Here is a 25,506-nt window from a genome sequence, read left to right as displayed (position 1 = left end):
AATGGCCAAGTTCTTTGTTTCGACAGGTTGTACTATTTCCTCTATTCTTGAGAGAGTATCGGCAACTACATTATCCTTTCCTGATATGTGTTTGATGTCAGTTGTGAATTGAGCTATATAATCTAAATGCCGAAACTGACGTGGTGAACACTTTTCTTTGTGACTTTGAAATGCGAAGCAGATTGGCTTGTGGTCTGTAAATACTGTGAAGTGCCTTGCTTCCACCAGGTGTCGGAAATGTTTTATTGATTCGTAAATCGCAAGTAGTTCTCTGTCATACGGCGAGTATTTCTTTTGCGATGGACTCAATTTACGGCTAAAGAAGGCGAGGGGTTGCCATTCCCCGTCTTTCTGCTGCTGTATAACACCGCCGATTGCGACGTCGGATGCATCTGTGACCAACGCTAGTTTGGCGTCCATGTCTGGGTGCGCTAGGAGAGCTGCTTGGTATAGACTCTTCTTGCAGTCTTCGAATGCCTGGAGTGCTTCTCCGGTGACGTTTATGGGGTGATTGCCTTTTATGGATCCGGTAAGTAAGCTATGCAATGGCGTCTGGAACGAGGCAGCGTTTTTGATAAAACGACGGTAGAAATTAATCATCCCCAAAAATCTCCTTAATTCACGAACAGTTTTCGGGGTGGGGTAGTCCTTAATCACTTTGACTTTGGTATCTAGTGGTCTGATACCTTTGCTAGATACGCTACAGCCGAGGAACGTTACCTCTTGTGCCCCAAAAACACACTTGGATGTGTTTATGACCATACCGTACTCCTTCAATCGCTCGAAGAGGAGGCGTAAGTGACGGTAATGTGTCTCCTCGTCAGGGGAGGATATCAGAAAATCGTCTAAATATGTGTAGCAAAAGTTCAGGTTTTGAGTCATTTCATCAACAAATCTTTGAAACGTTTGACCTGCGTTTCTTAGGCCAAACGTCATATAAGGAAACTCGTACATTCCGAAGGGCGTGGTTATGGCCGTTTTCGGAATATCCTCGGGATTTACTGGAATTTGATTATACGCCTTGATTAAATCGATTTTTGAGAAGATTCGGCAGCCAGCTATGTTCTGGGTGAAGTCCTGGATGTGCCGGATAGGATATCGATCAGGAATCGTCCGTGCGTTTAACATCCTGTAATCGCCGCATGGTCGCCATCCGTTGTCCTTTTTTGCGGCGAGGTGAAGGGGCGACGACCATGGGCTCTCTGACGGTCGTGCTGTCCCTATTCTCAGCATTTCTTCGAATTCCTGTTTTGCAATCTTCAGTTTGTCTGGGGCAAGTCTTCGTGGAGTGCAATATACGGGCGGTCCGGCGGTTGTTCTTATGTGATGAACCGTATTGTGACGTATGACCCGATGTGTACTTGCTGGTCGAGTGATTTCTGGAAAATCTCGAAGAAGGTTCAAGTACTTGGACTCGCCTGTTATTGTTTTAACTGAAGTTATGGCATCAGATGCAGGAACTGGATTTGCGTTTGCTGACAGGCTGGTCTTGTTTTCGATCAGGCGTTTGTTACGACAGTCTACGATTAAGTCGTAGTACGATAAAAAATCGACTCCGATAATAGCCTTTGTAACGTCAGCTATTATGAACTGCCAGGAAAATGCACGCCGAAGACCTAAGTCGAGTTCCATTTGTTGGACACCGTATATGGCGATTGGTGTTCCGTTCGCTGCGTAAACGTTGAGTTCGGTTGTGCGTGGTCGCCTTTGTTTCAGGGCGGAGCGGGGGAAAACGCAGATGTCACTCCCAGTGTCAACTAAAAACTGCGTTTTTGTCCTTCTGTCCGTTATGAATAAGCGACTAGTAGTAGGGCTACGGCAATCATGTGTCGCTACTGATGACTGCCTTTGGCATTTCCCGACCCTGATTTATAATCACAAGGTTTCAGGCATCTTCGTGCCTTGTCTCCATATCTGTGGTGGAAAATACAGGTAGGGAACTTCCTATAACTTGACTGGGAACGCGTGTTGCTTCTTTCCCGTTGACTTGTACTCCTCGACCTGGATCTCGAATCTCTTGCTGAGAGGGCCTGCACTTGGCGACTGAGTTCTGCAATCTCTCTTGACAGTTTCTCAATGATTGAATTTGGGACTGCATCCGTGGCGGCCACTTGTGGCGCGGGTGGTACAAGGTCGTGCACTTTATCTGCCAGATCTGCTAATGCTGAAAGTGATGACTCTGGCTGCGATGCTACTACAATTTGTATATTGCCCGGTAAGCGGCTAGTCCACACAGTCTTTATAAAATCATCCGGTATGCTCGGTCCTGCGAGATGCTGCAGGTGCCGAAGAAACGCGGATGGTCGCCTGTCTCCTAATTCCTCATGCATCAGCAATTGGGTTAATTCCTTCTCACGCGACGCTGATAACCTTTTGATAAGCTCGCTTTTGAGCTTTTCATATTTGCCACTTGTCGGAGGATGAATTAGAATATCTTTCACCTCAGCCGCGTAACGGTGTTCAAGCTGTGCACTAACGTAATTATATTTGGTGTCGTCATCTTTGACACCTGAGAGCGCAAAACTCCCTTCAATTTGCGCAAACCAGACTGCCGGTTCTTCCGGCCAGAAAGGCGGAAGTCGTACCCCAACACGACAAATGTCGGAAGGCATAAATGTCCTTTCTTTGGAATGCGAACTGCTTTCATCACTTTGTTCGTGGCTTTTAGGCATTTTAAAAAACTGATATTCACTAGCTTACGGTTTAAGTTGCGTACGTAATGTTGCTCCGTGATATGTTCTTGATTCGGGGTCACCAATGTAGGAGATGTAGGTGTTCGTGTGTATTTAGGAAACACAATTAAACTGTCCTGACACTTCTACCACTGTTTATTCATCAAACTAAACTAATATAATTTACATCAAGCGTAAGCAAAAATAAATATAACAGAAAAGATAATTAACAAAAGCGTAAGCAGAAAGATTAGCGAAGTAAAGCAAGCGTGTGTCTGCCGTGAGCGTGCGAGACGGACTGAGGACAGCGGGCGCGCGCGTCACTGCGCCGGCGATCATTCGAGGCTTCCTTTGTTCTCACAAGTAGCGGGACTTCGTGCGCGCTCACTCGGTGCGACACGACACAAGGACGATCCGACAATGCTCGGGGACCCGACGATGCGGCTATATGGAAATTATATGTTTGTTGGATGTATGTTATGTTATGTGTTATTATGCATGTTTATATTTGTGTAATTAGTATGTAAAGTATTTATATATTATATTATTGTATTTATATAGTAGTTAGTTTAATTAATGTATTATTATTATAAATGTATTGTGGCTACGCCACAGTATCGTACATATCATATCATACTTTATTAAATTTAATCCACTACAGTGTCTCACGCAAATAATATTTTTATTGAATAGTACATTCACATCAATGTTGCAACAATTTTGGAGCCAACAGGCATCGCTAGAGACGATGGCAAGCGGCCGGATGGGATGTCGTTGATCCCTTGGAAAATGGGACGGGCTTTAGTATGGGATGCTACTTGTGTGGACACGTTGGCCCCGTCTCACCTCCGTCGGACAAGCAAAAAAGCTGGGGCGGCCACAGAGCAGGCGGAAAATAATAAACGGCTTAATTATAAGTGTTTCCTCCAACATCGATTTTGTTCCCTTTGGAGTAGAGACTCTTTGTAGTAGCGTAGCTGGTGCTTTCCTCGCTCAACGAATAAGTATCGCAATACAGCGCGGAAATGCTGCCAGCGTTAAAGACACTGCCACAGAAACCAAATTTTTAAATTTGTTTTGAGTTTCTTTTTAATAATTTTTATTATTTCTTCGTAGGTTAGCAAATTGTAAATACCGTATACTTGATTGTTAATAATTATAAGCCTAAACAAAATGTAAGCAATCATCGCACATTTGAATCCAAAATGAGCTCTTTAGTTTTTACCACATTCATAAATTGAAACATTATCGCTTCCGATAATGTCCAATAACATGGTGTCACTTAGATTTACGAACTCTCGAAAGTCAAGTTAGTTTTTTGTTAATCCAGCGTCGCAACCCCACTAACCCTAATGTTTTTACCCAGCTTTGTTGTTACTTTGTTGTTACCCAGCTTCAAACAAAGTGTTTCTTATCTACAACAACCGCCACAGAATTTAATTCCTGTAAAGAACTTAAAACGGTAGTGCGTCACATTAATGTAATTGTTAGTTTTTTATAAATTGAATAAAATTAATATCTCTTTTGTGTTTCGTTAATTACTTTTCATTGACGTCATACATTACAATAAATAATTATTTATTGAAATTATTGTTAAGTAAATGGAAAGTTTAAATGATTAAGAGACAACCTTGAAATGAAAAAAAAACACATTAGTCGATATTATATATTATACGCGAAAAATAACACAAAAATGTTTTATTCTAGTTTCCAATGTTCTTCTTAATCCTGTCCACGCATGAATAAACTCTCGTGAAAACGTCAGGAACGCACACAGCACATGGAGCACCCCAAGAGACGAAACCCACCTGCTTTTGCTTTTACTAGAGGCCCACCCGAGTCTCCCTGCAAAGTTCAAAGCAAAATTGCTATTTAATTTGATTAATTAAGCTTTAGATTGATGCAAAACAGAGGTATACCGTATGATCATATTATGATCATTTTCAAACGAGCATGGGGAATTAGACAATGGAGTCTTTATTTATATATTTATATTTTTTCGTACGTTTAATGGGGTATGTTGGAAACATGACATTTTTGACGCAGACGAATTTGCTGACTCGAACCCAAGACATCTGGGTCTATATGCTTGTTTAGTTATAATATAGTTTTAGTTATAAGATAGTTTTTAGATCTAACGTGCAAGAGGTTATCTGGGACTGTGTTTTGGTTCTGAAAGTTAGAAAAAATACTTTGTTTGGGAGTGATTTTAGCTCGCAGGTCTCCGGTTTTATATAGTTAAAAGGCATTACTTGCTATTTAGCAATTTTTATCTAGAATATACTTGAAAATTTAAAATTGAATCTTTAAAAAAATTAAATCTATGATTATAAAAGATTACCATGTGGAAATCAATACCAAGCCTATAATTTATATTCGAAATCAAAGATATTTATTTTTAATATTATTTTATAGTAATTGTATAGAGTATTAATAATTGCGGATGTCTATGGTCAATTCACAATTGATTATTATTTTTAAATAATTATTTTAGTTATACATGAGAATGTAAATAGAATAGTTAGCTAATAAATGCTTATAAAACGATTTTATTTACAAAGTCGAAAGGCGTAATTTTAATTTCAGTTTTTTATAAATTATAGCAAAATATATATGTACATTGTACATACATCAGTGTCACCCCATCCTGTAACAGTGCACACCTCCCCAACACCGATGTCACTGGTAGGCAGTTCTATCGGTTGCACATTATCGCCGAATTTTATGGTGCCTTTCACTTTTAGTAAAGAAATATCGTGTTTTATGGTTTTGGGGTCGTAATCTGGATGATTTTGTATTGTTTCTATTTCATAAGAGTCTCCGCCAGTGGACAGTTTCATTGATCCTACAACTACTGTGAGTACCTATACCAGCTGGAACTCTAAAAATAATACCAAAAAGTTGGCAAGAAGACTAACAGCCTGCTGACGATTCCTTCGTTTTTGTATGACACGATTTAAAAATAAAATAAAAATAAATAAATCAGTGGCACTACGACGGTTTTAGGTCTGGGCCTCAGATTTCTGTATCTGTTTTATGATCATTTGTCAATCTAGTAGGCTAGAATTTTAAATGCGCACATAGAAAGAAAGTCCATTCGTAGCGTATTCGAAAACATCGTGAGGAATCCGGCTGGCAAAGACACAAACAGTCGACGGCGTGTGTCAGGCACAGAAGGCTGATAACTTACTTTCCTATTAGATTGACAAATAGATCATGGAACAGATTTATTATATTTTATACCTATATAGGAAGTCACAATAGCAATAGTCAGCCTAGAAAACGTTATTATCACACTTAAATATACGTACTGGTAAGTACAGTGCGCGGCGCTCAATATCCATTTGTCGTTCAATACAGAACCTCCACAGAAGTGTTTTTTCGGGACACCCTCGATGTAACCCAACCTGATCGATACATGATGAAGTGCTGACCCTTGGGCAGCGTCGTTTCCGCCAACTATACGAGCTCCTATATCAGGCTTTGCTTCTCCTACGAAGAAGGGTCACAAAAATTACTACAGTTTCCTATTATGCTTTTTTAGTCTATTTTAGACATAGATATAACATTTAACAGTAACAAAACACACACAGAAACACACCAAATAACGATAATCAAATAAAATATATAAAAATAATGAAAGGTAACATTCTTATTTCTTTTAAAGAACAAGGTACGTTTTGAGTGTGTAATGCGTGTGTTATTGTAATTGGCCTTAGCTCAGCATTATGCTGAGGAGCAGACTGTTCCACAGCGCTGGTCGTTCTCACAGAGACCATAGCAGCTAGTTTGCGCCTCAGTCGCAAAAAAAAGAAAAAGATTGTAATAATAATAATACTTAGAAAAAAATAATAATAGGTAAAATAATAATATTCGGTAGGCTTTAGGTAAACACATGTAACATGCGCGGACAGTGACGGTTGAAAATGTTTGCGAGGCGGTCATGAACAATAAAGATGGCGAAAAGGGGGAGCTTTATCCCTGAGCAAGTGGGCCGTCGCAAATGGGTTGCGACGGCGAAAGAAACCGCAACCTTGCGTAACTGTGAAAAAAGTGAAAAAGGGTTTTAGTGTGTATGCACAACAGCAAGTCCCACACAACCCTTCTGCACTGGTCAATCACGCCGGGGAATGCATTTTTTCTGTTATGAGATTTGGAATATAAATTGATACTTTATCGAGTAAATTAATTTTGTATGAAAGTATTGCAGGCAAATTAGCAGTGTATTTAAATATTATGTTCACACATGTACACGGACCTCTACACGGCCTACCCATTTAATGAAATATGTGGCTACATCACTACCGACTATATCTCGAAAATACAAAAAACATTTTAAGGCAGCACATGGTTGAACAATGTATATCTCGCAATATTTCTGCAACTGTGGACAAAAACTGCAACTGCAGCGTTTAAAAAGAAAAATTAAAACTAAAAAAACTAAGTAAAATGTAGATTCAATCTTATTTCAATACGCGTGAGAAGATATTTTAAGTCTGGAAATAAGAATCGATGAACAATTATTTATAAACTTTACACGAATTTCAATGACGAAATTAATTTAGATTTTAGACCAATGATACAAAGAAAAGATACTAACATGGGAAAAGCTATACCTGTTTTCACATAGCACGAAATAGGGACGCACTTAGAATGAAAAGCGAGACAGCAATAACATGGCTAAAAATATTGCAGTATTTTCAATTGCAAAGCGATCGTTCCTGCCATACGGCTGGGACAATAAACATTCATCGGACATACAAAAATATTTGGCAATATTTCCCGGCCATACTAAATATTGCCGAGTATTGCATAGTCTAGGCGTAAATGCTGGCTGATACTACCAGCCACACCATTGCAGCTATACATTTTCGTGAAAAAATAGCCTGTCTAGGAGCCCCTTAATAATATATTATTAAACTTACCCAAAATACCCACAGCAAGAATAATAAACGTCTCGTATGCATTTTAAATAGCCCAAATGAAATACTACCAATATTTTCTTGACGAATTTCTCTTTATAACATATTACAGTAACACAATTGATTGATTAAATAAGCAGAAAAAATTAATTATTAACAATATTAGTTTATAAAAATTAAAGATAGGTTATAACCGATTACTAAGTTGACCGTCTTTGTTCAGTAGTTTTTGGAAAATTTAATAATATCAAGACGGCAATTTTCGAACCGAATTTATTCTTAGGCCGAAAGACATACAAATTGTATTGAGGTATGTATTAGTGTTGCCCAAAATCGGTCTTGGTCTTGCAGTCTTGGTCTTGTTCTTGCGCTTTTGCAAGACCAAGACCAATACCAAGACCGCCTTATTATAGCAAGACCAATACCAAGACTGAACCCTGCAAGACTTGAGCAAGACAATACTTAAGCCTGCAAGACTCTTGCGTCTTGCAGTTAAGACAAACTGAGATTTGGGCGTTATTAAGTAGGTATTTGGTTTCAATCCCGATTTTGAGAAACGTTCCCCAGTATCAAAACCGTAGGTATCACAAATCATAACACTAAACTAAGGGCTGCAGTTGTATTTGTAAGTGGCAACGTGCCGCTCGTCTGAAAGCACCCTGAAACGTATTGTATATTGATTAGGTAGGTAAGTACTTATTATATTTCAACAATTTATTAAGTAGGTAGCGTGTTAATACTCACAAATCTGTTCCCTAATAACTTTCTAGCAAAGTTCATACCTTGTAGGTATCTACCTATAATAATATGTTATGCTTGTTTATGTCTAATGTGCAGATCTAACGTTAGTACTCGTAGGTTGGTATGTGCTTAAAATTATAGTTAACAAAATTATATAAACATCATGTAGGTGTGAAACTTATGTTTCAAAGTTTATATTATTCTTCTATTTAGCAAAATTTAAAACTAACAGCGAGTCGAGTAGGTCTAGTAACAGTTTCTACGGCAGCCAATACTATGGTACAGACGCCAGCACATCAAGCTACTACAATCTATCAAATTTCTTCAACAGATTTTCAAGTTTATCGCTAAAGAATTAAGGTTCAAAGTTGATTGGCGAAATGTGACGTTCTGCGAATAAACTGTTGGTCAGTCGGTGTATTAAATACCTACTTATTTGATAATTTACCGACAAAGACACCGCGGTTTGGAACAAGTGTAACACAGCATTTGACACTGAGCGCCGTATTCGCCGACAAAGAGTACGGACAGAGGCACACAAATTTTTACCTATTTTGGTAGGGTTGGTATAGGAGTATAAAATTAAATGACCTTGAAGATGTCCCAGCAGTATGTAGGTATATATTGAATGCTCTGAGTTTTTTTTATTTAAATACATTCTCAGACTGGCTTGAATTCGAACACTACAGCGTTAAAAGCTGTCGGGCGAGATGATAATTAATAACTAAGTAGGTATTGCATCTATTGAATTGCGAATATTTTGATTTCGAAATAATCATTGTTAATATCGGTAAATGATAGATAGTGAATGATACCTAGGTACTAAAATGTGAGCAGCAAGATTGAAAAGTGTATATGCCATGTCAGTGCTTTCAATAAGTTTATTTTAAAAAAGCTCTCTAGTAAGATTTAGAGTTTACCATTCAATTACACACAACATATTATTGAAAAACAAAAATTATGAAAAAGATATTTAGACTGAGTACTTAGGGTCGATTCGACCAAACAAGAGTAAATCTTAATCTTAGAATAAATCGTCAGTTAATCGAGAGTAAATAAATTTTACGTTTTACCAACTACAAATTCTAAGAATTCGAACCGTTTCGCACGGAATAACAGCTATTCCTAGAATAATTTAATGGCGTCAGTCAGTCCAATCAGCTGATTTCTGTCATTTCACAAATATGTATTCTGTGTTTTAATTTCAAGTCAACGCAACGCACTAAATTAATAGTCTGGCATTGTATAATGAAACGTTTAAACAATTTAGTATTTATTTATTTATTTTTAGATTTTTTATTTTCTATAATATTAGAATGAAATTCAACTAGGCTCAACAGAAGTTCCTTTTTAGACGAAAGCCTCAAACAAACAAGAAATAAAAACTTTTTGTTGTCGTTTAACACCTGTTAAAAGCTACTTTTTCACACTATAATACGGCAAAATCGAGTTGACATGATATATGCTCTTACACTGTCCCGTTGTAGAACAACATTTATTTGCCGAGTTTTATTTTCGTTCACCATTTTATTGCTATTCGCGTATTGTTATTCCTAGCGCAATTATACTATCGATTACGTGCACAAACGACTATGGATTTACTCGAGATTAAAATCATGGAATAGATTATTCTTGGTATAGTTACTCGTGTATAAATTGAAGTTTGGTCGAATCGACCCTTAGGAAATTAGTAGAAAAAATATTCTATCGTGGATACCTAGTTATTAAAAAGTGGATAAACGTTGTATTTACTTAATTTTATTTTTCTGTGCTAATGCCAACATTGACAACCCCACCAAAATAGGTAAACATTTAGTCCGCTTCTAGACTTTGTGTTGCCGCCGTCGCTTTCATGTCAAAGGTCGCCGCCACTGCCCATGTTCTAAACAATAAAATAAGTTTCCGGGTGCTCAGAACGGACGCAAATAGATTATGTTGTCCTCGCAAGGAAGAATGTAGTCGTAAGGATAGGTAGATTTTATAAAAATTGTTGTAAGTAATAAAAATATACCTAGTTTATATTATTACTAGCTGGCCTGGCGAACATCGTACCGCCTAACAGTCGATTCTTTATTTGTTTAAAATACTTATTCTGCTATTCGGGACACCGGTCTAGCTAGTAAGATAAAAAAAGAAAATTGATAAGACAACAAATACATTATGTCAAAAAATAAAAATTTACCTTCCCGGAACCCCTCCACTAACACTTGAACTTTATGCTATGGTATTAAAGTTCAAATTCACTTTTAAGTATTATTACGAATATTTTGTATGGGAATATAGAAAAGTGTTGTTTTTAGACTGATTCACTCAATTTTATTTTAATTTTTCTCCATAAGAACCATCTTCGTACTTCATGGTATATTATTTAAAAAAATCAGACAAATCGGTCAAACCGTTTTCATGTTATGTCGTGACAACGGAAAACGGGTTTCATTTTTATATATATAGATTACCTATTATACCTTTTTAAAGGACATTGCACTGCAAAATTGGAAGTGGGTGATTTTAACAAACTTGAAACGTGGAAAAGCTCCAAATATGAGCGACGTCATATTGCTTTACGCATTTTGTTTTAAAATCATCGAGAATTGCAGTGTCGGTTTATCAACTTCTATCGTACCTACTCTAGTAGCGACTATTGTCTTCAGCGATGATTTACTAAATAAATAAAAATAATCGTCGTGTAGGTACGACGATTATTTTTCTAAGGAATACAATTTTGTTGTAGTAGGTACCTACATCGTTTCTTACTTACACATACTTTAACGACAGTACCTACGTAGCAAAGCGCGACAGTCACGAGTACGACAAATTGCCTAAAAAATGTACCTACGCACACTGTAATGAAATCTGCTAATCTGAACACAATGCCTGTGGCCTGCCTGCTATTATTGGTTGATGTACAATACATTGCTGAATGCTCCAGGATAGCCCGCAAGCCCCCACAAATAGCAATAGGCAAATAGGTATTTGCAAGTCTTGCGAGACTTGCGAGACTCTTGCTGCAAGATCAAGACCAAGACCAAGACTGAGAGCGCAATACCAAGACCAAGACCAAGACCAGGTGTATTGACGCAAGACAATACCAAGACTGGCCTAAGTCTCGTCTTGGTCTTGCATTTGGGCAACACTAGTATGTATACTTAATATAAAAAAACTATTTATGAGATGTTCTACGATAAAACCAAACGTTTTTAATTATAAAATAATTTTAGAACAGTAACAAACATTCTTGGCTTACAGAGTTTTATTACAGTACAAAATATAAATGCTTTCTAAATAATAAAGATAAGATTCAAGATGACATTCGCTACGTATATACTTTTTTCCGCACGTTAATTAAAAATTCTACATAAAAAATGTTAGCGTCTCGCGACGCCCGACGGATCTGATAACTTATCATCTAAGTTGAACTATTTAATTCCTAATGTTCCTAGGATCATCTTCTGCTTCATTCGTCATATTTTTTATAATCACTTTCCAAATCGGTGATAGTTTAAGGTTACATTCTCACTGTTAACAGTAAATGTCTAACGCATAATAAACACTGGGTAGAGAGAGGGTAAAGCGTCTGTCCGAAATACAATGATCCTTTGGCGTTGCGTAGAGATGTGGGGTCGCTCTGCATCTTCTACCGCATTTACCATGGAGAGTGTTCAGAGGAGTTGTTCGGATTCTTACCTGCAGCTGAGTTTTATCATCGGGCGTCGAGGCAGAATACGAAATTCCACCTGTATCACCTCTACGTCCGCCGTTCCACAACACCACTTTGTGGAACCAGCTGCTCACTGAAGTATTTCCGAACCAATACGACTTAGGGTCGAGAAAAGAACGTACGAATTCTTAAAAGGCCGGCAACGCACTCGCGAGCCTTCTGGCATTGAGAGTGTCCATGGGCGGTGGTATCACAACATCAGGTGAGCCTCCTGCCCGTTAGCCCCCTGTTCTATAAAAACAAATACGGCTAGCACTGCGGGTTAAAGTGAGGGAGTAGGAGCCTGCCTACCACTACTGTATACGTGAGCGAAAATAATCTATTGTGACGTATCAATGTGTCAACTGTCCAAATCACAATCAAACAAACAGAATAAGCATTTTGTCTTTTGTTTTTAGATTTTCAACCTCGTCTGATCCTCTCGTCGATAACAACTGAAGCACTCGAATCATTAAGTAAATAATTAATTCAGGCTTAGTAACGTTAAAGATGAATATAAATTTATAGACTGATCAGATTGTTACTGTGTGACGTAGTCTGTAGCGCTACGTAGTTCGTAGAAATGCTACGCCGTAGACAGGAGGATAGTTAACTTTAAAATTATGACTACAATGCATACATGTTTGGACATAAGTCGATTAGTTAATATATGTAATATATTTGAACATATACGTTTTCAATAATTGTATCCTTTTTAATACATTTTGGCTTCTTTCTTAAATTGTTCACTATTAAAATAATATCTTTAAATTGATAGTAATGCTTCAAGTTTAAAATTTAAGACACTTTTTTAAAATAGCTTAATATGAACACTTAACGAATTAGTGTTTTTAAGTGCTAATCAGTAGTAAGTGAAAAAATAGAACATAAGAACAGAGTGTTCCTTAATAAAGACGGTAATTAGTGTTATGGGACATTTGTTTATGTTAATACCCTTACTAGTAAATAAGGTCAGGTTTGTATTAGATATTAGTCTTAAGTAAGGCTAAATCGTAATGTTCCATGATGTCTCAGTGATGACATTTATATTAAAAACAGTAAATAATCACAGTATCAGTACTCAAATGAAAAAAAATTACAAGTTCTCTTTGAAATACCATCCATTGCCTGTTGCCACCAGATTCTGTAAAGGCAAATAGATACAAAAATCTTAAATAATTTATTAATATTATCATAACTATATAAAAACTAACTTCCTTTGAAATTTTGTTTGTATAACATCTGCATATAACAAACAACGTGTCTGCTTACAAATATCGTAAAAGTAAAGGTTAATATTAATATATATTTTTTTATAACTTTTCGTGGATATTTATGTTCTGAAGTAATCTTTTAAGTGAATTGTTGATTGACTTAAAATACATTAGCTTAATTAAAATAAAAAAGGACAACTAGCGGCCTTATAGCTTTCGAGCGATCTCTTCCAGGCAAAAAACTTAGATAAGTAAGCACAATAAGATCTAAATTACATGAGATATGAACCAACATATTTAGAAAAAACTGTTATTATAATGATTAACAATACGCAATCTTTTTAAAAGAGTTGAAATGGCGCTTTAAATAAATTTAAATTCAAAATCTATATAGACCTTAGTAAAGAAATTTGGCCTTGAATAGATAGAAGTTTAACAAACATGTATAAGTATTATCATTGTGACAGTAATTTATGTATATATATTTAAAATAATAAGGCAATTGATCTAGAAATTACGATAATTAACTATAGTTATTTAAATATCAAAAATTGATGTTTAGTTGTCTCTCCCCACGAGTATGACATCAAAAATGTTACTTTATTTTTCGTTGCTGGCCTCTTTTGGACTAACCTACGGTGGGGTAAGTAAAATATATTAAGGTATAAAATGGTGTAGGTTTTAAGTTTATACTTGTAATGTTTATATTATGTTTTTAGTTTAGTTTTATATTATATTAAGTTACATTAAAAATAGAATATAAGGAAAAATAAATAAATAAATATTTTCTTCTTGTATTGAGAATTATTAATGTATAGGTTGTGTCAGATCTGTTTGGCATTAAATTTTTCGCTTAGTATAAATCAATCGAGCAGTAGTAGCCCAGTAGAATTCGAGTTTCATCCCGACGTTCGGAAGAAAATTTTTGCCGCGCACCACCACTGTATGGAACCAGTTGCCCAATTCGACTTTGGGTCCTTCAAGAAAAGTACCAATCCTTAAAAGGGCGGCAACGCACTTTCGAGCCCACTGGCAATTTGTGTGTCTATAGCGGTATCACTTAACATCAGGTAAGGATCCTGTCCGTTGGCCCCGTTCTTTGTTACATAAAAATACACTAAAAAAATTTTTTTCCAAGGACCTCTTACAGAGTATAGGCCTCCACCAACTGGCTCCATCTCTATTTATCTTGAGCATTTTTCTCTCAATCTTCCCCACCAACTTATTTAAGCTCATCAGCCCACCGTACGACCTCTCTTTTTCTCTTGTTACCCTGTTTGTCAATCTGCCATTTCATGCGAGCGAAGTGGTCCGCACATTTCCTCTTTTTGCAATGGGATAGTGCATTGTTTTCTTTCTTATGTCTTAGTGTGTCCTTTAGTTTTCAATTTAGTAGGTAGTGAAACCCAATAAGTAATATTATTAATAAAAATTTCTTATTACATATATTAAGGAAAGTAAGAATATTAATTTCTTTGATAAGAACTTAAAAACGTGTCACGTGTTGGGGATGTAATTAATTATATTGGTTTTTATCATTTTGGATTAATTGCCTTTTTCGTTTAATCACTTTTACTATTGACGTCAGAATAAAATAAATAAATGTACATTTTATTGCGATGTTTATATTTGAGATATACGTTTTCATTATATTATTTTATTCGTCCTCTGGTAAGTGTATTATAATTTTCGGTAAATCTGTCGTAGCCCGGCTCCAACTTAAAACAGCTCCTGTTTTTTCTGAGTATTAATAATAATAATAATCATTTATTTGCAAGAATATGGTATAAAAATCTTATGGTTGTACAATCTTAACTCCGCATATTCTGCCACATATAATGGCGTGCAAATTTATCTTACGTAATTAACAATTAGAATTTTACTATATTACAATCAAACCTTATGTGATTTTATAATCACATTATTTATTTTTTATATTAAAATCACTCTGCAATGGTGTACCATGCAATAATGTGGTAGCGCATGCTCTTTTACCCCATAGAAATTAATTAAAACATCATGATTTGTGAAAGAAGGTACAAATATTTAGGGGCCCCTTCCTTTATAACAAAATTTCCAAATCTATGGATTCTGAGATCGTAAAACTATCCAGATATAAACTAGCAAGTCACATAGAATTTACACTAGCCAAATTGGATTTCGAATCTACATATGCATTACTACATATCTTGGTATGACTTTGAGGTTTCATAAACTTACACAGACACAGTGCACGATCATATCAACTTTCAGCTACACTCTCAAAATTCAAATACATGCGCATACACACCTATTCACACACTCACTATTATTATTTTCTTTATTATCATCTTTTTTTAACTAATTTAAACATGTACCACGTGATAATTGTTTTCTAGTTACCCACAACACAGGGCCTCCCTAGTGTGGGGACTAGAGATATATGAATTCTGTCACAAACCCTTGTGTCATAAATAAAGTTTTTATTATTATTATATTTTTATTATATTTGGCTTTAATCTTACCAAACCCTATGTTGTATTCACTGGAATCCACTGGGAACTGAGACAATATCATTTACATTATGCATGTAATATTATCATTTTTTTTTCAAGGGCTAAAGCCATGCGCCTCCTTAATATTACTTGGTACATTCAAGTTGTAAAGAACGATAGTACAAAACATTGGAGCTATTTTAAGGCTTCCTGCCGCGACCACTTGCATGTCCATAGAGACCCAAAGTCCACAACTCCAAGTATAATGTTTCTTTTTAGTTTATATTATTGTTAAATCAATCAAAATTAAAATCAAAAATTTCTTCATTAAGTAAATAGTCTTAAATCTATATTTCGTCATAATCGTAGAACAATGTCGGATTTGAAAAAAATCCAAAATCCACTTTTTATCATATACCACATTGATACTACACTATATTGACTAAACGATACATGGATACTACATTGACTAAACATTACGGCAACATTTAAAACAAATTCCATGTGTTTTTGGTTTCAATTCAATCAGTCGGTAAAGTGAAGGATTTGATAGAAACATGTGATGTTTCTAGAAAACTGTGTAATTTAATGTTATTATTATTAATTTGTTTCAAAACAAACCCTTTTGTTTGCTTGTATGCCAATTTTCATACTAACAGAATATTCAGAATTAAAATAGTTATGACAAAAACTAACTTGATTATATTATTTTGAAGTGGCTGCCCTGTAAAGTTTACTATTTTTCAGATCCGTCACTATTCTACGACTATGACGATTTTACTACAGACCTTTTAAGTTCGAGAAGCTGTGTTAGGGATGATTGGTTAATATTTATTTGTCCATATTTTGTGTGATAATTCATGAGTATTTCTGGTATATTATCCATGTTCTTCTTAAGACGTCTGTAACTATAACACATCTTCGCGAGCATATGAAAATAATAATTTTGTCTCAATTTAATAAGTAATATCACTACATAGTATAAAACAAAGTCGCTTTCTCTGTCCCTATGTCCCTTTGTATGCTTAAATCTTTGTAACTACACAACGGATTTTTTTAATAGATAGAGTGATTCAAGAGGAAGGTTTATATGTATAATAACATCCATTAAATAGTGGAGAAGTACTGTTATTTTTGAGGTTTCTAATGTGATGTCGTAAATAATTACATTTTTTCCGCTTACATTGCAAACGCAGGCTGAACCCTACGAGTTTTATCAAAATAATGTACTAAGTATTGTACACATTGAAAAGGTCTACAGAAAAGTCCTTGATGGTATATGTCTATCTCTTATGGATAACCCACAATAACTTTTTTTTGTCATTTACTTTTTACGACAAATAATGGCTAATTTTCGAAGCGATTTTAACCAATACAGCATTAAGGCTGATTTACACAGGGTCAGTAGACCAGTCAGTCGCAGCGCCAATGTCGGCGCCGCGACTGACTTTAACTGTTTACATGAAGTAAGTAGTAGTGGTGCGTTTCTCACGATGAGCACACGTGTGTGAAGTCAGTGGGAAAAATGAATTCGCGAAAACAACTGAAACGACGATTTAATTATTTGTTGAAAAATTTATCAATTTTGCTGTTGAATGAGTTAATAGAAATGGTAGAAAATTAGATAACTAAAAATAAACGACAATGGGTAAGAAAATGGATTGACGATAGAAACGAAACTGGTGGCTCTGCTTTGTTGCTGAAGCAATTGCGATTTGAAGATCCTGCGGAGTACAAACTGGCCATATAATTGCACCAATTTTAAGGTTTCGTCTTCGCTAAGCTTCATTTTTATCGCCAGGGAAAAATCGTGGTCACTCTACAACGCAGCGGCAGTGACTAACCACGCACTGACTTGTCTGTTTACACGGGGTTTATTTGGCTGAATACATTGTTCATTTAATATAGATCTATATGGCCCTTTACAGCATATGATTTAAATGAATATTTCGAAGATATTACAAATTTAAAAATTGCGGGACGCAGCGCGTCGGAGGCGCGGTTCTCCCTATACTTTATAGCACTTTGAATTTAGTATCAGCATTGCATCCGTGCGAAGCCGGGGCGGGTCGCTAGTAATTAAATAAATGTTAATAATATTTTAGGTCTGAAGCTTGGGATTCATTCGGCTGATCCCAAAATTGTGGGAGGGGATGACGCACCAGATGGCGCTATAAAATATCAGGTGTCCCTCCAAAATGTGGGTAGTCACTTTTGTGGTGGATCCATCATAGATAAAAAATGGGTGGTCACGGCTGCTCATTGTACAATTGAGTAAGTTCAACGCAATAACGAACATATTATAACTCTTTGGGGTACCCACAAAAAACAAACGTAAATTATAAAAATAAAAAAATGTGTGTACTTATGTACACGCGTTAGATAAAAATATTTTCAAAATTTTTATCTTTCGCCTTATTCTACGTTTGTAGAAAAAACGACACTAACAATAGAAAAAACTAAAATGATGACTATAGCTAACTTCAGCGTGTCGGATTGTTGTGACGGGTTGCGCGCCACTTAAAAATTTACTCTCAACATTTTGCCCTAACGCGCCAAAAGTATAACTTCAAAATGATTAGAAAGTGTAGATTTATTACTCGTATAATAAAACTATCGCTATCTTTTATAAAAATAAATAAGTAAACTATAATTCTTAACTCTTATTACGAGTAATTCTTAACAAACTAATCAGTATTTCACAAGCGTTATTTGACCTAGTGCTGCACTAGCGTCTTTTGTTCTTTTTTAAAATCATATTTTTATTGCTTTATCCCAAACGTACATACTATATATATATATAACTGTATATTCAGTTACATAGTTATCTTGTGGGATTGGGACTTTAAAGCGTAAATTCCGATCGTCCGTTTAGCGTCGTGATCCACTTACAGTACAGTTTTTTAAACTATACATTGCGAAACACGCCGAAATTTCGTCTGTTGTCATTCTCACCATCCAACACAGGATACCTACTAAGAAATGGATGTTTTTCAATATTTTTTAACACAACCCATTAAGCATTCAGCAAAAAATATTAATAATAATATTAATATTATAATATATTAATATTTTTATTATATTTTTTTTTATTATATTAATATTATTCACATTATATTTTAACGATTCTCCTTTTTGTATACAGCCGTCCAACTAAATCTTTCAAAGTTGCGGTGGGAATCAATAAACTGTCAGACAAGGGTACAGAATATACACCTGATAAAGTGATAATCCACGAAAAGTTTGACAGGAAACTATTTACAAATGATATTAGCCTTGTGAAAATAGAGCCTGGGATAGAACTTAATGATAGAGTGAATCCAGTGGGTTTGCCTACTACTAACACCGATTCTGGAGCAACTTTGACATTAACAGGATGGGGCAGGATAAGTGTAAGTTAAAATACAAAATCTATATTTAAATCTTGAGGCTTTTTCAATCTCTTACCAATTTGTAGTTGGGAGCAGTGTTGGTCTAGTGACTTCAGCGTGCGACTCTCATCCCTGAGGTTCAACTATATCAACTGTTGATGCCAACCCCCACGACACCTCAGAGACTCGGGCCTGCACAGGATTATACGTTTAGATGTTCGTTTGAGAACACCCGTGCAGTAACCAAAGTAACCTCGGCGCGGCTTTGAATACCGGTGGGGTTTGACTACGTACGTTTTGTCGAGACGGTTTGACGTATCGCTGGCACCGCCTCAACCCACGCACCCTTGCTAGTGCGTAATTGTAGGATGTTGTCTTGAAATGAAACTGCGCCTTGTTCTTGTTTCTTGCTTCGCCGATTATTCGTAGGTCCCAGTTCGTTGTCGGAGGAAAGAGAATTTTGCGTAGATCTCGCCGAGCTTAAGTACTCCAACAGTATACCGCGACGAGAGCTGCGCTTACAGAAATCTGCGCGCGTATACTGCGACGAGAGCTACGCGACCCTTTTATTCGGCGAAGCATTTTATTAATTTATTTTACTGTATTTTTCCCTTAAATTATTTACATATTTTAATCTAACTTATTTATACTTAATTTCTACTTATGAGCTATCAACAATATTCTTATTTTACTTATACTTAAATACCACTTACGAGCTGCAAACAATATTCATATTTAACCTATAGCTCATACTTAATACTATTTAAATCTATGAGTCGCCAACATCAACTATATGTTTATGGCACCTGTATCCTTATTAAAAAAAATTAAAATAACTCTCTACATAGTAACTTATCATTTAATAAAATCAAATACACCACTACACGCAATACTCGTCGAGCGAGTTTGCTTATCTTGCCAAAGCCGCGCACAAATTATTTAAAGAGATCTATTAGGTGGTGCAATTGTTTAATCAGTTGCCGTCTAAGGTTCGTAACATTAGCGTGATTAATCAGTTCAAAAGGGCATTAAAGATACACATCAGAATGAGCCCATTAGACTAAAATTGGGCTAGCTGATGGCGACGTGTAGCTCGTTCGTATATAATATTAAATTTCTCATGAAATAAAAAATACTTTTTGTAATGAGAAATAAAGTTCTGTAAACATTAAACATTAGGTTCTATCCTCGGCTGTGCACCTATTAACTTTCTTTCTATGTGAACATTTAACAAAATACACATCAACAATCAAACAAACATCACACAAATGATCATGAAACAGATACAGAAATCTAAGACTCGGCCCAAAAAGGTTCTAGCGCCACTGATTTATTTTTTAACTGACATTCAAACTTTACTTACTGTGACTCGTCTCCGCTTTGGTGGAAGCACATGTATGAAAATCATCGTTACGAGTATAGCGGAGTCCGTAATGGATCCGTTCCGCTCGCAGTGGAAGGCGGGCATTTCGGTCAGACAGACTGTCAAAAGTTTTCGACGCTGCTTTATTTAAGGCCCTATCCCAGCACGAATTGCTGTGTCAGTGTCTCGGGGTGGACTGCGGTGCGCATTGGAGAGGCGCGTCCCGTTGGCCCGTAATAACAATTAGCTGTTATGTAAAACATTAAATTAATGTAATTTTATCATTGTTTTTTTCTGAAATGGATTACTTGGCTTGCGATTAAATATATCGTGTAAATTTCAAAGTGTTAAAAATTGGCTATGTTTGGATTTTTTGTCTATCGAGCGAAGTTATTTAAATCGTGTATCGTTCTTTTAAAATGGATACATAAACTACTCAACTCCACCATATATTTTTTCCATTCGCCCTACTTCAAGAAACGATGACGAAAAATGGAAAGAAACAATGTACTTTTTTGGAGTTTGGCGGATAGGATAGGTTTAGGATAGGTCCTTAAATCAAAACGTTAGCGAGTTGATTGAATATCGATCTTTAATTAACCGTCTAGAGATTCAATTAACTCTCTGATTTAACTGCTTTACTGCGACATATATACTATTAATGTGATCGATTCGGATTGTTTTTATAAAGCATTTGTTGATCTCCACGAAGATCTGCAATGGTGTCATACTATCTACGCTGGCGGTATCTTTCTAATATAAAGTGAAATATTTACAGAGCGATGGTCCACTACCAAATAAACTTCAGATTGTTGAAGTAACTTCGATAACAACTAAACAATGCAAGATGAAATATAAATCTTTCAAACAGCCAATTACGCCTTCACATCTTTGCACACACGCGCCACCTCGAGAAGGAAGCTGTCAGGTAAAATTTGTTATTACACAAAGTTCTTCGCTCTTCATGGGATAATATTTTATGATATCTAAATTCTTGAAATAAGTTTGGGAGCTTTTCATGTCATAAAAGCGTTCAGCCAATCCTCTTTGAAATTATTAACTGAGTTAGTTTTAATAATAATAGAATCTATATTCATGACAAATACGTTATGACAAAATTCATCTAACACTGAATCCCTATGTTGTGGATAACTTGTAATATATATCTAAATTGGCATCCATTTTGAGCAGGCCAACAGTGAGAACACAGTTAGACAGTCACAAGAACCTGAAATATTGTCTTCACAAAATGAATGTAGATATATTCTGATAAATGCAGACGTTCGCGACATCGTCGTCAGATATCCGTCCTATCGGATTAACAAGAGTTATGGAACAGTGAACACATACTTGTGCAGAATAATCTCCGACTGTTCATCGCAATAGAGCGTATCAAGACAGCCACCGTCATCATTAGAACTCGGGCTGGTAACGACAGCATTTTGAATGCCAGACTGTTTTGTGTCATGTCTGCCGTCTTTAAATTGCCCTTAAAAATGTTGTTAGTAAGTTATATTTATGAAGCCCTTTTTGGTATTTGATTTTGGAATAAAAAAATGAATATAGAAATTAGAATTATGATACTAAGCTGCGTTAAAATAAATGAAGAAATCGAAATATTTGAGTTTTTGACGACCACATTTTTACAGGGAGATTCTGGCGGTCCTTTAGTAACTAATGGAACTCTTGCTGCCCTGGTTTCCTGGGGGACAAGAAGTTGTGGTCACAGCCAAGTTCATCCCGATGTCAACACTAGAGTCTACTCTTTCGTAGATTGGATAAAAGATACGATGAGCAAGAATTGAAATGAATAAATATTTGCATTGAGTACATACGACTTTTAGTTCCCATTTATACTTACCAACATATTTAGGTACTGCTAAAAAAAATAAGATAGACTAAATCTAGTTCTAGTTTAAGACCAATAAGACAGAAGATTCTCTAAAACACGCCCTTTGTCGTTACTAATCTTTTCGATAACACTCTTCTTAAAGGCACAGACATAATCGGAATACTTGGCTTTAACATATCAAACCACGTCCAGCTTCGCGGTCATTTGGAAGGGAAGACTAAATTATCCTCCTAGAAACTTGGTGGGCTCAGCAAAGCGAGACGGTACTTCACTCCGGGCCATCGCAGCAACTCTATAAAGCGCAAATCGGCCTCACATGGAGTACTGTTCTCACGTCTGGGAGCTCTTCTGTACCAGCTCTTTCCACTTGACCTTCCTTCAACGAAGAACGGTTCGAATCATCGACGACCAATCCCTTTTCGAGCGGCTTGATCCTTTGGTGTAGGGATGTGGGGTCACTCTGCAACTTTTACTAAATTTACCTTTTTTTTTCATCATCATCATCAGTAGAATACAAAATTCAGTTAAGTTCCTATTTAACAGTTTCCATGGCCTTTTGAGTGGTTTCTTGAAAAGCCATCATTTGTAAATTGATCTCTAAAATTTGTCCATATCACGAGGTAAAGTGGCTTCAAACTATCCCGCTAAATTTCTGTAACTTTGAATAGCGGTAATACAGATTTTTGTAGGCAATTTATATGTAGTTCTCTCAATCAGAAATAAGGTAAGTGTTTTTTTTAATTATTATTATAAACAGAAAGTATAATTATATTCAATAAAGAAAATCTGCTACTTATGGTGTCGTACTCGTATTCGTGTATGCGGTGATGTTAGTTACTTAGAGACGCTCAGCGAGCATGGACTTTCGTGTAGAATATCTGACTATACTAGAATAGAAACAAAAAGTAATTTAATTACTCAACCTTGCATAGATCATATTATCTTCTTCCGCGTTCCCTCATTAGAACCGTACTCGGCGCCGTTAAACACCGTACTGGCCGACCACCGTGCTATTATTTTTGCCTGGTTAAGGTACATGCCCGTGCCTATTACGCCCACACAGGGACGTACTTGCAAACAAATTAATTACAAAACTTTATATAACGAATTAAAAAGGCTAATTGGTTTCAGACAAACACAATGAATTCTCCAAGAGAAATATATAATTTTATTCGCCTTTCCTTCGAAAACGCTAACAAAAACGCGACATGTAAAATCTCAAAAAAAATACCAAAGCAATCCCGAAAAGCTTAAGATACCTTGGATAGATGACAAAGTAAATAGCCTCTGCGACAAACGTAATAAATTATTTCAACAATGGAAGTTGTCACAGGACCCCGATATTAGGCTTAAGTATAATAGTAACAGGAATAAAATAGACAAAATTATAGAAAACGAAACAATTACTACAACAACCAAATATCAGAACACTTTAGAAATTCAAGAAAAGTTTATCAAATATTGAATCAAATGCTAGGACGAAGGACGCTATCTGTCGATGAGGCTATCGTGAAAGCTTTTGACTCGCAAGGTATCTCGGTTAAACAACTAGCTGACAATTTTGCCCTACATTTCAGCACTGCTGTTGAAAAAAGTGTCGTTGACTGTGATACAAAATTAGCAAACACGAAAATCATGTGTGACCACACGAACCAAAGCCTACGGTTCAAATACGCGACCGACGAACAAATTAATGAAATTATACTAACTCTAAATGCTCCGGGCCTTGATAGCATAAAAGTAACCGACCTAAAGTTAATAAAAACGAAGTTTCTCCTGCAATAAGAAATCTAATTAACCAAAGTATTAATTACGGGCTTTATCCAAACGATTTAAAACAAGGATGTGTAAGACCTGTCTTTGATAAAGGAAAGAAAGGTGAAATCATATAGGTAACATAATGTATACTTATCACTCGTCAGTAAAGAAATACATATTAATGCTTCTAATTTTACATTTACTGCCAGTTTTCAAATCAAGGGCGTAGAACGGAAGAGAAGAACTGGCAATGAACTCTCCGCCACTCTTTTTAATCGCCTTTTTTTTATACCACGTTTGTAAGCAGCTGCAACCATTTCACCATGTTCCACATGACATAATAATAATTAGAATGTTGTATACGCCTATAATTGGGGTAGCACTTGGCTTGTGTTTGTGTTTGTATTACATGCATGTTTTAGTGTCTACTTTGTTGGTGCAATAAATAAATATATAAAGATAAAATGTCGACCACTGAAAGGCCCTGGTTAGAATAGATATTCTCCACTTAGCTAATGCTCTGATCTGGTTTCATGGGATGATCATTGCCATCATCAGCCGTTCTGTGGTGTGATTACAATGATGATGTAAATGTCCGGTGTTGTGAATACCAAAACTGTTGGTCTTCTTATTCCAAACAACAGTTAAACTTTACGGTTATAATATACGAGATAGTTCGATAGCTACACTTAAAAAATCAAAGGCGCTACAACAATTTGGGCCTTAGATTACGATGTCTGTTTTGATTTATCTAAAAGGCAAGCGATCAGCAGGGCGATCAGCCTTCTGACTCTCCTAAGAGTCTTAAAGTTTCCTTCACCGTAAGAGCGAATGTTATTTAGACAGAACAGCCGTGAGGCCAACACTGCTCCTTATAATTAATTACACTTAGCCGCTTTTTAGCGCTAAGTTCCGAAAGTATTAATTGTGCTTTAAAATAGCTCACATTTTAAAGTACGACGTAATGTATGAAATTATCATCAATTTCTCTTTTATAATTTTCGATACAAATTTGAAAATTACCGATATATTAACGAAAAGTTATTGTGCTAGAATTTGGTCGCCATTTTGAAATTAGACTTTGACTACCTAAAAACCTCCTTGCATTGGGCCATTTTTAAGATTTGGCTTGTAGGCGTTGTTCCAAACTGTCATTATCTCCCCTTCATGTACAATCGTTGATGTTTTTTAAATTACGGGGTTAGTTGTATTTTTAAATGTTGCATATAATAAAATATACTTTTACTTTAAATGATATTTATTTTGATCAGATGTAACCATCTTGAATTATGTAATAATTCATTTAATTTTGCTCTGTATCCAATCGTAGTAACCATGGACTGAAGAAAATACATCAGGAAAGTCTTTGCCGCAGGGAACTATCCAGGACACGACTCCTATTTGAAGAGTTTTCTTCTTATCGTCCTGAATGACGAGAGGAC

General features: G+C 36.0%; 1 protein-coding gene and 1 long non-coding RNA gene across 4 annotated transcripts; one reads left to right on the top strand and one right to left on the bottom strand.

Annotated features, from left to right (window-relative positions):
• Nucleotides 1–6,055: 6,055 nt before the first annotated feature.
• Nucleotides 6,056–7,805, bottom strand: LOC125048462. The gene is made up of 2 exons (XR_007116821.1): nucleotides 7,598–7,805; nucleotides 6,056–6,164 (listed from the first exon to the last, which is right to left on the bottom strand). It is a non-coding gene; the product is annotated as an uncharacterized LOC125048462 (long non-coding RNA).
• A 6,982-nt stretch (nucleotides 7,806–14,787) lies between these two features.
• LOC125063822 (chymotrypsin-2-like) lies at nucleotides 14,788–22,284 on the top strand. 3 transcript variants are annotated; one of them, XM_047670469.1, is made up of 5 exons: nucleotides 14,788–14,917; nucleotides 17,826–17,994; nucleotides 18,866–19,112; nucleotides 21,233–21,382; nucleotides 22,104–22,284. In XM_047670469.1, the coding sequence occupies exons 1-5, from the start codon at nucleotides 14,866–14,868 to the stop codon at nucleotides 22,257–22,259; spliced, it is 774 nt and encodes a 257-aa protein (XP_047526425.1). In that variant the 5' UTR covers nucleotides 14,788–14,865; the 3' UTR covers nucleotides 22,260–22,284. The 3 variants fall into 3 exon arrangements, with proteins under 3 accessions (XP_047526425.1, XP_047526427.1, XP_047526426.1); XM_047670470.1 differs by lacking the exon at nucleotides 14,788–14,917 and adding an exon at nucleotides 17,120–17,368; XM_047670471.1 differs by lacking the exon at nucleotides 21,233–21,382.
• The last annotated feature ends 3,222 nt before the right edge of the window (nucleotides 22,285–25,506 follow it).

Source organism: Pieris napi, chromosome 3 (genome assembly GCF_905475465.1).
Source record: "Pieris napi chromosome 3, ilPieNapi1.2, whole genome shotgun sequence".
Classification (NCBI taxonomy): Eukaryota; Metazoa; Arthropoda; class Insecta; order Lepidoptera; family Pieridae; genus Pieris; species Pieris napi.
Note: the sequence above shows the minus strand (reverse complement) of the source record. Positions and strands in the feature narration are given on the sequence as shown.